This window comes from Stegodyphus dumicola, chromosome 5 (assembly GCF_044657685.1).
Source record: "Stegodyphus dumicola isolate Sdum_Otavi_A_Nest chromosome 5, ASM4465768v1".
Lineage (NCBI taxonomy): Eukaryota > Metazoa > Arthropoda > Arachnida > Araneae > Eresidae > Stegodyphus > Stegodyphus dumicola.
Genome location: NC_140772.1, coordinates 65,034,302 through 65,047,671, shown reverse-complemented (window position 1 = coordinate 65,047,671; position 13,370 = coordinate 65,034,302). Strand labels below are relative to the sequence as shown.

The following is a 13,370-nucleotide window of genomic DNA, read 5'->3' as shown; positions in this document are numbered from 1 at the left end:
AAACTTCTCATATGAGAAATTCGTCAAAGGAGAAATTTTAATATTCATTTATTTCATTTTATAATGTTTTGCTTTTGCTGAAGTATCATGAAACAATTGCCGTATCAGTGCTTAAAATTTCTAGCAGATGTAATTATTTCCACAATGAGTTGATACTGAATTATTAGCTGCAAACAAAGCAGAATGAATGCATTTTAAGAAACGGTATAATTGACGTCTTGTGATAAAAATAGTATTAGTCACTAAATTTCATAATGTATGGAATATGAGGAAATCAAAACAGATGTCGTATTTATTTTGCATTAACAGACTGTAAGGATCTTAAGTTTTACTAACGTTTATTTTATTTTAAATCTTTACTATCACTTCTTATTTTCTACTTCCGGCCAGAATTATAAGCGTTAACGTATTTTATGCAAAATTTGTCTGGCGAACGCCAAGTACTTAAGTTGTGGCTTTTTGCCAAGCGAGAGAGAGGAAGCAGTAAGTCGAAGCAGGCCGCTTACCTTAGACGTTTTAATCAGTTGCTGGTTGCCTTCCAGGCCAGAGGTTTAATCCGCTTGATAACTTTAAACGTATTGTAGTGTTCTCAGTTATCTGTACTACATACGGCTTCCTGTTAATATAAGGCCAATCTTCCACGTTTATTATTTTAAAGTTAAATTAGAGTTTAGTTATATTTTTATATTCTTGCGTTTAGACCACAAGTAGTGAGTCTTTGTATTCCGAAGTACGGAAGTTATTGTAAATAGAGAAAAATAAAGGGTTTTGTATACCCTTCTTGTGTATCCTGTCTACTTCCCACATTTATTGAACATAGCTTTAGTAAACTCTCTGTTCCGAGTCAGGTCCTTGCATGTTTCCGAAGAAGGCAAGACGGAATATTGAACCTGATAGTGGCGCCGAACGAAGAAGAATAACCATGGCCGAGTTTCAAGAAGAACCTGTGCTGCCTGCAGAAGCGGCTCAGAATCCAGAAATGCCAGCTGCCGCCCTGGAAGGATTTGGTTACATCGTCCAGACCATGCGCGCTTCGATGAAACCAGAAGCAACATTTAATGGAAACTCACCGGTAACCAGTTTTTTGGAAAAATTGGATGACCACTTCATGCTCTACCCCGTGCACGAGTTTCAAAATGTTACCTTAGCTACCAGCGCTTTGAGGGGCCAAGCGCTTAACTGGTTCAAATGTATAGGCAGAAGTCTCTTGGGTCAAGCAGGAAGTCCCACCTGTACTTACGAAAATTTCAAGACTGCCCTACTAAAAGCCTTCCCTGTTGTAAGGGATCGGGCGAAATTAGAAACGGAAATTTTCAGCATATATCAACAAAGAATCGAAAATCTCTCAAGCTTTATTTTAAGAAAAATTCACGTCTTCAAACTCTTGTATGGAAACCGTCCGGATCCTGAGATAATTCAAGTGATTTTGCCGAGGTTACTGCCCCAAGTGCAAGACTTTATTGAATTAAGAAATCCGACTAAACTGGAAAAGTTATTTGAGCTAGCAATCCAGTTTGAAAGTAGAAGAACAGCGGACATTGAAAGAAGACGCCAATATCAACAGCGAAATCAATTTGGTGCGCCAAGACTACAGCAAACTCAAGCACACGGCTACGGAAGCAAAGCGAATCAGTGGGCAAGGAAACCCGAGCATTCAAAAACAGCCGGCGAACGTCGACAGTTCAATAGCAATCCAGGAAAAAAGTCTCAAGGCCAGTGGAAAAAGAAGGAAAGCACGGAAATGAAAAATAATTTAAACTAGAACGGATTTCTGCTGTCGGGAGGGTGCGGAAATCCGAAGGCCAAGAAAATCCCTCTTCCTTCAAGTTAAATACAGTAATGGTGAAAAATTTGACTCTTCCGAAGATTGAAGTGTTGGTGAATAATATCCCAGCCACCGCACTCCTGGATACAGGCGCGCAGTGTTCCTGTGTGGCAGAAGATTTTTTTAGGAAGTATTTTCGGAAATACCGCATATATAATGAGGAACATGTAAGTGTATATGTAAATTACTACTGTATGTCCGTATCAAAGACGAACAAGTAAAGGTTATGTTTTTCATAGTAAAGAATCTGCAAGCACATATTATCTTAGGGATCGATTTTCTTTCAGAGGCACAAGCAACGCTAGATTTTAATGAAGCGTCCCTTAAGCTGACAATGAAACGAGTTCGTGAAGAAAAGGCTGAACCGCCGATGTTAAATCTTGACCACCTGCCTAATGACGAACAACGAAGAATCCGACAAGTGGTAAGTGAATTTGCTTCGTTATTTAGTGATATTCCAGGATTTACTCAGATTACTAACCATAGTATTGACACCGGAGATTCAAGGAGTCTGGCACTTATGCATTTCTGCGTATGCCGTTTGGCCTTTCAGGGGCACCGGCAACATTTCAGCGATGTATGGACATAGTGTTAAGGCCTGTTCTTGGAAAGTCCACATTTATCTATTTAGACGATATCATTATTACTAGTGATAATCTCGACCAACATGTACAGGATTTAAGACAGGTGTTTTCTTTATTAAATGAGGCCGGTCTAAAAGTTAATGTCGAAAAGTGCAAATTTGCAGCCCCTGAATTAAAATATTTAGGTTACAAAATATCTCAAAAAGGAATCGAGACAGATGAATAAAAAATAATCGCTGTACAAAAGTATCCGACTCCAAACACGGCAAAAAAGCTCTCTTCTTTTCTAGGACTTTGTTCATATTATAGGTCCTTTATAAAAGATTTTGCAGCTATTGCTGAGCCATTGTTAAAATTAAAAAGGAAAAAGGCAAGATTCTCGTGGACGGCCAAAGCCAATAGTGCTTTCGAAAAATTAAAACAAGCATTAACGCAAGCCCCTGTATTGAAATTTCCTGAAAAGGATGAGAATTTAGAAATTTCAGCGGATGCTTCGGATTATGCGGTAGGAGCGGTACTTTCGCAAAATCAGCAGCCCGTGGCATTTTTTAGCCGAACTTTAAATCAAACACAAAGAAACTATTCCGCGACCGAGAGAGAGGCACTTGCAGTTCTGTTAGCAGTGCAAAAGTTCCGAGTCTATTTTGGAAAGGCGCCAATAACAGTGTACTCTGATCATGCGGCGGTAACTAGATTGTACTCAGGGAAAAACTTATCCCCAAGGTTAATAAGATGGGCACTCAAGCTACAAGAATATAATCTGGTAATCAAGCATACCCCCGGAAAGGAAAATATCGTAGCAGATGCCCTATCAAGAATTAAAATAGATGAACAAGGTAATACTGTAAAGGTGGCAATGCTCACAGCATGTACAATAAATTCCCGAGAATCTGTAATAACCGAACTGGGTAAGGATCCTGAGTTTGGAAGCATTTATGAGTATTTAAAGGATCCTGAAAATTTTAGCCACCAAGATATTGTGGCGATAAGAAATAGGGCGGCCCATTGCGAACTAATAGATGGTCTATTATTTTATACAAAAACTACGAATTCCAACAACGAATTTCGACCTGTTATCCCAGCTAGTCTTAGATTAAATATCCTGCAGGAGTTGCATGACAGCCCTTTAGCTTCTCATGCTGGTATTCGAAAAACTATCCAACGCGTACGCGAGGCAGTCTACTTTCCTGAACTGCAAAAGTTAACAAGGGCGTATGTCCAGTCCTGACCAACATGTCAAGCAGTTAATTATATTAATTTCCGCCGGCCGGGTTTCTAAATAGTATTAAATCCGAATTTCCAAATGAAATAATTGGCATCGATTTATTGGGCCCTTTCCCAAAAAGTCAGTTAAATAAAAGTCGCTATCTCCTTGTTATGGTTGATCATTTTAGTAAGTGGACCGAAATTGTTCCCTTAAAACGAGCCTCCGCGAAATTAGTTACTGATTCTATTTTAAATAAATATATTTTAAAATACGGGGCGCCCCTAAAAGTTATATCGGATAATGGTCCTTAATTTGTAAGTAATGTATTTGAAGACATGTGCCAAAAACTGGGCATACGTCATTTAAAAATGGTCCCGTATCGGCCGCAATCAAATATAGCGGAACGGGTCAATAGAAATATAGTGAAAATTATCCGTAGCTATGTTAAAAAGTTTCATAAAAGCTGGGATAACTATGTCAATGAATTTGCTTTCGCCCTTAGGACCGCAAAACATGATACAACGGGCAAAACTCTTGCTGAGTTATTTTTAGGCAGAAAGATTATAACGCCGTTAGATAAATTATTTTATGTGCAACAAAGAGCCCCAAAATTTAAAATGGGTGATATAGAAAAACTAATTAAGGAACCAAAGAAGAATACTGAAGTAGCACAGAGAAAACAGAAACTGTATTCTGACTTGAAACGACGGGGAGTAACTTATAAAGTAGAGGATGAAGTTTTAAAAATTAAGCATTCACTTTCTTCAGCACCAGAAGATAAAACTGCCAAATATTTTCCACGATTTGAAGGACCATATGTCATAGAAAAAATAACTCACGCTGTAGTAGTGTTAAAAGCGAGGAATGGTGAAACCTGCTCCGCAAACATTGATCAAATCACACCCTACTATGATCGTAATAATATGCAAATATTTTCAGATCTTTTGCAGGATACGGCACGGCAGACACGGCAGGCACAGAATCCAGAGGTGGAACAACTACAAGTACAAGGGCAAGCCATTAAGAGGCAGGAGCAAGTGAAAAGAAAGTTTCTCCGCGGGAAAATTAAAGGTAACAAGAAAAAGAAGCCGTTCCACCGTCCAGAAAAGAGAACTCACGAACACCCCCAGAATGAGGAAGGGAGAAGGACGACGTATGCAAAGAGAACCAGGAGAAATGACGGCAACTATAACCCGGCGCTAAAACGGAAGATCTACTCATCCGACAGGACTCTCCGCAGCAAATGTCGCCGAACTTCGGAAGGGCCACCAGCTACAGAGGAAAAGTTACAAGGAAAATTTGAACGGCCAGCAACGAGGTCCAAGCAGGAACGCGAAAGAAGTCTCCCGGTTCCGCCAAGACCAGCTGCCATCAAACGGCCAAGACCACAAGCAGAGGCGAAAAAGAAGGTATTCAAGGGTGACCGAACTGGTGAAAAAAGAAAGCTTCTAGAGGAAGGCACTGAAGGGCGAGCCCGTACAAGAAGGAGGATAAATCAAACAACAATCTACGCTACATTCCAGGACTGGGCTCAGAAAAGAATGTCCGAATATCACAAAGATAAGTAAAATTTTATGTTACTTTGCAAACTTAAGTTAATCTTTCATTCTTACTGCAAGTGGCAGATTTCAAGAAGTTTTACCTCATGCGAGGTCTACTTTTATCGCCAAAAGGGCGAGAAATGAGTTGTTACCGATTTTGGTATTATGTTTTTCAATTACTCGCGCATAAAACTAAAGTTGATGTATAATAGCGATGTGTAAATACTTAAATATTGTAAAAAGTATTGTATAAATTTTATTTAAAACATTCTGGCAAGAAAGAAGTTTTAGTCTGAAAGACTTTTTGAAATGTAGTATTTCAATGTAGAAGAATTGGCACTTGCTTTGAAAAGAATAGAAGTTAACAATGTACTACTAATGTATGTTTTCAAATGCGTAAAATTAACGGCATGATAATATGTTCTTATATACAATGTGAACTGTTATTTTAAATGTTAAGAAATACCGTGATATGGTAAAAGTGAAAGTAATGTTAAAATTTTTTTTTATTCGTGTGACTGTAAAAAGACCAAATCATGGTGAATATGTGTTAAAGGTTGAATGAATATAGTTAGGCTCTCTGACGCTACACTTCAGAGTTAGCCACTTTCAGAATAGTACCTCAGGGTTTAGAATTGAAATTAGGGTGTGTTACGAGGTCTTGGTATGTTGAATTTTAACACGTTAGTGTTTTGATTGTAGGAGGAAGTGTTGAACACGTAGACATAAACACATTAGTGTTTTGTGTTCTTTTACAACACATGTCTGAGAGCACGGGGAGAGATAATTAAAATAGTCATGAATGAAATAAGAATTTTAAGAGAAATATAAATATGCATGTTACTTGCCATTTCATTGTGTAACATTTCATTAAACTAGTTTTCCTTCCAGATCTCTGGAAGGAACCAGATTTGAATAAAAGCTCCTGTTTAGATGCAGTACAGATGAAAAAATTGCGTGTCCTGGGAGCTGCTATTGTAAACACAAATTTCTTTTTTTTAAATTTCTAGTTTCTAGGCAAAAATGTTTGTAAAAGATTGGCCTCGCGTTAGATTCTAGAGCTAAAAGTTTTCAACAAGGTCGTTTTAGACCTCAGTTTCAAACTAATTAACTCTGGCGGGAAGTATGTAAGGATCTTAAGTTTTACTAACGTTTATTTTATTTTAAATCTTTACTATCACTTCTTATTTTCTACTTCCGGCCAGAATTATAAGCGTTAACGTATTTTATGCAAAATTTGTCTGGCGAACGCCAAGTACTTAAGTTGTGGCTTTTTGCCAAGCGAGAGAGAGGAAGCAGTAAGTCGAAGCAGGCCGCTTACCTTAGAAGTTTTACTCAGTTGCTGGTTGCCTTCCAGGCCAGAGGTTTAATCCGCTTGATAACTTTAAACGTATTGTAGTGTTCTCAGTTATCTGTACTACATACGGCTTCCTGTTAATATAAGGCCAATCTTCCACGTTTATTATTTTAAAGTTAAATTAGAGTTTAGTTATATTTTTATATTCTTGCGTTTAGACCACAAGTAGTGAGTCTTTGTATTCCGAAGTACGGAAGTTATTGTAAATAGAGAAAAATAAAGGGTTTTGTATACCCTTCTTGTGTATCCTGTCTACTTCCCACATTTATTGAACATAGCTTTAGTAAGCTCTCTGTTCCGAGTCAGGTCCTTGCATGTTTCCGAAGAAGGCAAGACGGAACATTGAACCTGATAAGACGAGCAAAACAGTCGCAAGAATAATCAAACACTTAGAAGGAGCTTTCTCATACATACTTTACAGCTATTAATTTTTCTTTCATTACATAATTTATTAGTTACTATCACCTATAATAGAAGTGTAATGCAATAATTCACCTATTGATTTTTAATGTCATATGCAATTTTCAAGTAGGAAATTTCATTGCACTAATGTAATATTTCAGTTTAAATTAGATGTATTATACCTAAATATTTTATATTACTTCTGCTTTTCTTTCCTTCTTTAAATGTTGCATATAATTTATGGAGATCCATTTAATTTATCGAATATCTAATTTTATTTTTGAAACAACCTTTCGTATTATTCTCGTTTTTTTTCCCAGAAGGTTATTGAGTCAGCCGCGTGTATTGAAATGAGACAGAAAGAAGTTAGTGTTTAAGGGAAGGTTTTAGAAGGATAATTCAGAAAGAGAGGAAATCGTGTTCTGGCGCCTGAAGGCCGCGTTGCTATCTTCGATTTACTAAAGATTAGAGTTCTGTGGCATTCAGCACTTCTAGCCATTAGGCTTGTTTACGCCGACTTTTACGAGCCAGAGCCTACCTACGCGTTAAGTAACTTATGAAAGGCCGTTAGGCTAATTTAATTATATTCTTTTTTAAGTTACTCGTTACCCATACTTAAGCCAGAAATGTTGGCTTTTGTAAACACGAGTGGGTGCCATCTGTGAAAAGATAGTGAGTTAATAAACGGTTCTTTACACCCTTTTCTGGACTTTGTCGTACTTAGGGCTTGAGGATAATTCTTCACACGGTCTAGCATCGCGTTGGTTCATACTTGCTAAGAATACGAGACCCTATAAGGTTAAGCAAAATTTAATTACTTTGCATTTTGTTTTAATCCTCATCACAATATGCTTTAATTACACATGATATATTTCTTACTTTGATTAATTGCATTGAAAATGTTTCTTATATTTAAGCTTTTGTTTAGTACAAATTTTATTTAGCGAAATTTATATCTCTTAATTTGATCTCCTCGTTTCAATTTTATATCATTTTGTGATATATTATCTTACATACTATGCGGGCAAGCCTCCACTTTATATTTACGGATCGTTTTGTTAATCATAATCGAACGAAGACAACTCTTGAAGAGACTCCACAACCAGTTTTTCTTCCTCTTCTGCATTTGGAGTTTGGGGGTGAAAGACGGGACGCTGGCCCTATTCCTTCCCTGCCGCCACGCTGTTAAACTTCTTCTTCGACTGCGACCGAGCTGAACGCCTTGAGGGATTTCGTGAATAACATATAAACGTATACATCAACTTGCTGGTGAGTCTTAATAAAGTGAAAAGATTCATATAAGATTGCTGCTATTATTTTTTCTACTGGCTAGCAAGATAGACACGAAAGATGTTTTCACTGGTATATCGACATCATTGACCTTGGTATAAGTGTAGGGTGCACTATTTTTCAAAAATAGGTTTGCTAATCGATTATGCTTATCGATTACTAAAATTTGTCAAGATTGCAGTTTCTCAGAACTTTTATTTTGAACAGATGGACTATGATTAACTTGTTCCAATGCGGCAATAAAGAATATTAGTGATACCACGTGTAGAATCATATTACCGTATATCTTGCAAAAAAAAATTATGTGTGTTATTCAGCGTGAGAAATTTTATCAGTCTGGCCAAGGTTTAATTCATATTTCATTAATATTTATTCAAGTAAATAGTTATGCTTAATAAAAATAAAATAATTAACATGTTATTGTTTGGTTCTCATCATCCTGCCTCTGGTTCCTGATTCCGGGCAAGTTCTTAATTATATGTTCCCTCCCTAGGTCACACATTTCATCTCATATTCATATGTATCATTGGGTTATTGCGGTACTCAGGTTATAATACTTATAACTTATTTTAACACATACAATTCAAGAGCATAGTTATTAGTAGTTATGTAACTTTATAACTTTTCAATACTTATGCCAAGCAATTATCTTCAAGATGTTTTAAGGATTCTAAAAAGCCTTTATGCCATCCTACCATTTGTGCGAGTCAGTTCTGAGAAGAATATAACGTCTTTTCTTCTGATAAGTTAAGCTACTAAAGCATAGTGTAAACAGTAGAGCTGCTGTTTCTTCCTACTTCCGTTTTTAAAAAGTTTATTTCCTTAAAAGTTATGAAATGGGTAAATAAGAGTTAAAGAACTCTGGTGATGTATTTAGAAAAATAATCATATGAATGAATAATACTGGGATGGCAGTGCCGGATTGTGAGCAAAATGAAAACCGTTGATATTAATAAAATACTTATAAAAGAATGGTTTTAATAAAATTGAGTTCTATTACGCTAATATCATGATTTATGACTGTTTCAGTGTTACAATCACAAACGCATCATGAACAAGAACAATGAAAAAACCCAAAGTGGATATACTCCTATTGGGATAAAGATGAAACTCGAGTTTTTAAATTACTCACTTTCACTAAATCATGCATCAAAGAATATCGAAACATCCAGTCTAGTTTGATCTGCTCATTCTCCAGTATGTCCTACAAGAAAAAGGATTTTACATATAATAAACTGAAATAGAAGCTTCGTTCCAAACTAAAATTAAATATTATCAGAAACGCTTTATAATTTAAAATCAATTTAGAATATTTAAACATTTAGGATAGTAGCAAGAAAATATTTTCTAAAGCTGGATAATTTTGTAAGGTGATGAATTTATATTTGTGACAAAAGTCTTTATTAAAAGACTGATTCGAATGCCGAACTGTTATAAAAAACGAATCATTAACGGTATGCCCTTTAATTGCTGTATGTATGGTATTTCTTTAGTAGTAGAGAATAAAGCATTATTTAGTTCTATTAACTATTTCTCAGGTATTCTTATTATCATTCCAATAAAAAGTTTCAATGAGTACTCATAGTTGTGTAATTATAGTTAAATTGATTTTTGAAATAACTAGCATTTTTAACGAGAACTGCAATTTACATACACACTGATAAATACTGACGCAATATTAAGTTTAGAGTAAATGAACGTTTGGAGAATATTATTAAAGAATAGCGCAGATGTGAAACGGAAATTAAATATTCTGTAAATGGTATCACATTATAATTTATATAAACATTTTTACAGTCGAATCAGTTGTTAAGATATAACTAATAAAGCCTATCCAAAAAATTTGTTTGCTTTTGTCGGTAATATCAATTCTTTATTGTTATCTGATTTAATATTTATAATAAAGCAGTAACGTTTCCAACATATCAATTCCATGTTTCACCTTTTCGTTTTGATTTATATTACTTAATAAGAACTCATTTTATATGAAGTTTTATCTTCTTGTTTTGAAAGAAACTGGTATAAGTTTTGTACTCAGGAAGCTATCGTAAATTAGGATGGTTTAAATTTTTTTTATTGTAAAGGCTAATAAAATTGCATATGAATTTCATAGAAAAGTTTTAAAAACTCCTTAGGAAAATCATTGTCTAGCCAAATTATCTATGTAAACTCACAAAAGTAAGCATGAAAATTTATCTTTTATAATCAACTTTCCTGTTTATTTATTCCGAATCTATATCAAAACCTATATTATGTCGCGAAATTCAATTATATTAATGTTTGTTTTAAGTATAATTTCAAGTATTTTTCATTTGTACTCATGTATATTTTAATCTGGTAAAAAGAGTCTTCTTAAACTGTTAAAAGCTTTATTTAGCTTGTTATTCTTGAAACTGTAGTGTAACAAAGACAGGTTGTGAGGAGACACCTGGTTTATGGCTTTTACTAATAGTGGAAGCAGTTAGGGCGTTGTCGCTTTTCGCTGGGGGGCCTTTACTAATGGCGCTGAAACGAATATCGTAAATCGGCTTTCTCATATTCACTTACTTTTGCTATGTTATATTTGCAATGTTTCCTTCAGTAAGTTAGGTAATCGCTTAATTTTCGCTTGTTAGCTGGGGGGTCCACCCTACTTCCCTCGTTCAGAGTACAGATTGTCAGGACTCCATTGTCAGATTTGCCTTGTTTTTTTATTCCATGTGGGTTTGTAATTTTCTTAGTTAAAGATAAAGTAAAATTCTGGGATTGGTGAGATTTAATTTTGTGATTTTTTGTAAGCCTATGAAATTTTCGGGTGTGGAGAGACCGAGTTTACCTCGGTGCTCGCACCATGTAAGAAGTCATTCGGATTCTGAATGAGCTTGGGCTTGACCCCTTGCGGGTCTTGCTCTCACGAGCGCCGTGAACCAGCAGGTTGCGGTTATGGATTCTCGACATTTAGCAGATGAGGATTTGCACTGAAAAAAAGGCGTTAGAGCTCATTACAAAAATTTATAGCATCTTCGTTTCTCCATTATAATTTTCCGAGAATTGTAAATAGATATTCTCCAGGTTATGCAGATCCCAGTAGGATTTCCTGTTTATCCTGCCCAGTGCCATTTTCAGTTTGGGTCCTTTCAAGGCGTTTTCCTGGTTGAAGCGTTCTTGATAAAGACTGTTCCTGATTTAAAAGAAGCTTCCTGATATAAATATTTTCCTTGGGTCTTGCTTCTATTGAAGCGTTTTTGATAAAGACTGTTCCTGATTTAAAAAAAGGCTGCCTGATACCAGTATTTTCTCTGAGGCCTTGATTTTATTGAAGCGTTCTTGATAGCAGCATGTATCATTGACCTGCATCCGGCAAGCAGCACGATTTGTGGATTTCTTCGAAGATCAACGAAATAAGCTGGATGATCTGTTGAACAATTAAAACTCTGTCTTAATCAGTCGATGATGGCATTCCGGAGTAATTGGAGTTGGATGTATGAACTTCACCCTGTGAATGATGATTTTTTTATATCTTGTCTTTTCTATTTACAAATATACTCGAATTTAGTAATGTTAAATTATATTAATATACAGGAATTAAGTAGTAATCATTTGTAATATATTGTAAACTGAGAGGTGATAAGAGAAGTTTGAGTTAATTACCTGTTATTTAAAATCTGTGAATGCAGGTTTAAAGATTTGTTTACCAGCTTAATTAGTGAGCTATTGAATGTCAAAAATAGTAAACTTACAAATTAATATGATTATATGTTAATTTTGGAATGAGATATGTGTTATTTTTCATCTTAAGGTTTATTAATTATTGTAAGCTGTAATTTGGTGTGATATTTTGTGTTATTTTGCATAGTATTATTATGGTAGGTAACTGATCAGTTTACCCAGTTAACGTATGTTAGAATTATTCAAGAAAATTAAGAAATGTGTTTGTCTTATAATTTTATTGCATTTATTTATCTTGTGTATATTTTTTGGATGGTCTCTCTTGTAACTCCATTTGTTTGAGCAGGGAGGATTTTTAAGAAACATGGAGCTTTATTGAATTTGGAATTATTGATTTAACGTTTTGCATAGGTTACTCACAACGCGAACCTAAAACTTTATTGTACTATCACTATACGATTATTCTTATGATATATTATATTTTTCGTTAGTTTTTGTCCGGCACCATAAGTCAGTTAGGATGAGTTAAAGTTTAAAACCCCTAATTTTTAGATATTCAACAACTAGATATGTATGTAAGAATATTTGCGATAAATAATGCATAATGCAGATGATGTTTCAGAATACTGCTGTAGTTCTACTATACATATATTATAATATGTATACCGTTTCAATAGATATAGATACAGATATACAATTGTACATATAGCATTTGATTAATACACCTAGCTTTTAAAACGCATGCATTTATTTTATTGCATGAGAAAAGCCTCTATGTTCCTGTTGCCAGCACTGCCGTATAAACAATCAGATTTTTATTTAGCACACGTTGTACGCAATCGTTGTTCACTATAACACATCTATGACACATCTATATCAAATAAAATACAAAACAAAGACGAGAAAATGAACATCAGTATATCTATAAACACAGCGCGCTCCTCGCCATTGAGTAGCACTCCCAAATAGAAATATGAGGAAAGACAAGACATTTGCGGAGATGGTGGGAAGTCCATGTCCTCCATGGGATTGCATAAAGGGAAAAGAGATCCAGAAACGCCAGTTTCTGGACAGTTTTGGAGGTCCTTACGAAGACAGTTATGGCTACATATAAGACGGGACATTAAGATTTCTTTCTACGATATATGGATACTTCAAGAATCTGTCTAAACCATGATTTATTTATATTTCTATCTATATTCTTTTTAGTTGTAGACATTAGGTATTTTTTGTAAGCAGGAGACTTGAAAAATTAGCAATGCTTCGCCGAGAATCGAACCACGGACCTCTGGAATACGCGGCCAGCGTGAAGACCACCACACCACGAAGGCATGCCAAGAACGCGGGAGAAATACCTAATAATGTTCTCTCTTAGCTTTCCTAACAACTGATTTGATGGAGTTGTAGAGACTACCATGTTGTAATGTTTGAGCGATAAAAGTTTCATCTTAGCCAAGAAGTCGGCGGCCTCATTACCCTGAAATCCACAATGGGAAGGAATTCATTGAAGTACAAC

General features: G+C 35.4%; 1 protein-coding gene across 1 annotated transcript in view; it reads right to left on the bottom strand.

The window, feature by feature from the left end:
- Positions 1-13,370, bottom strand: part of LOC118186995 (atrial natriuretic peptide receptor 1-like) — a 1,070,353-nt gene that overhangs the window by 296,138 nt on the left and 760,845 nt on the right. Inside the window, exon 12 of the mRNA XM_085816725.1 lies at positions 9,339-9,410. Within this exon, the coding sequence (XP_085672851.1) occupies positions 9,339-9,410 (72 nt within the window). The remainder of the gene's footprint in view (positions 1-9,338; positions 9,411-13,370) is intronic.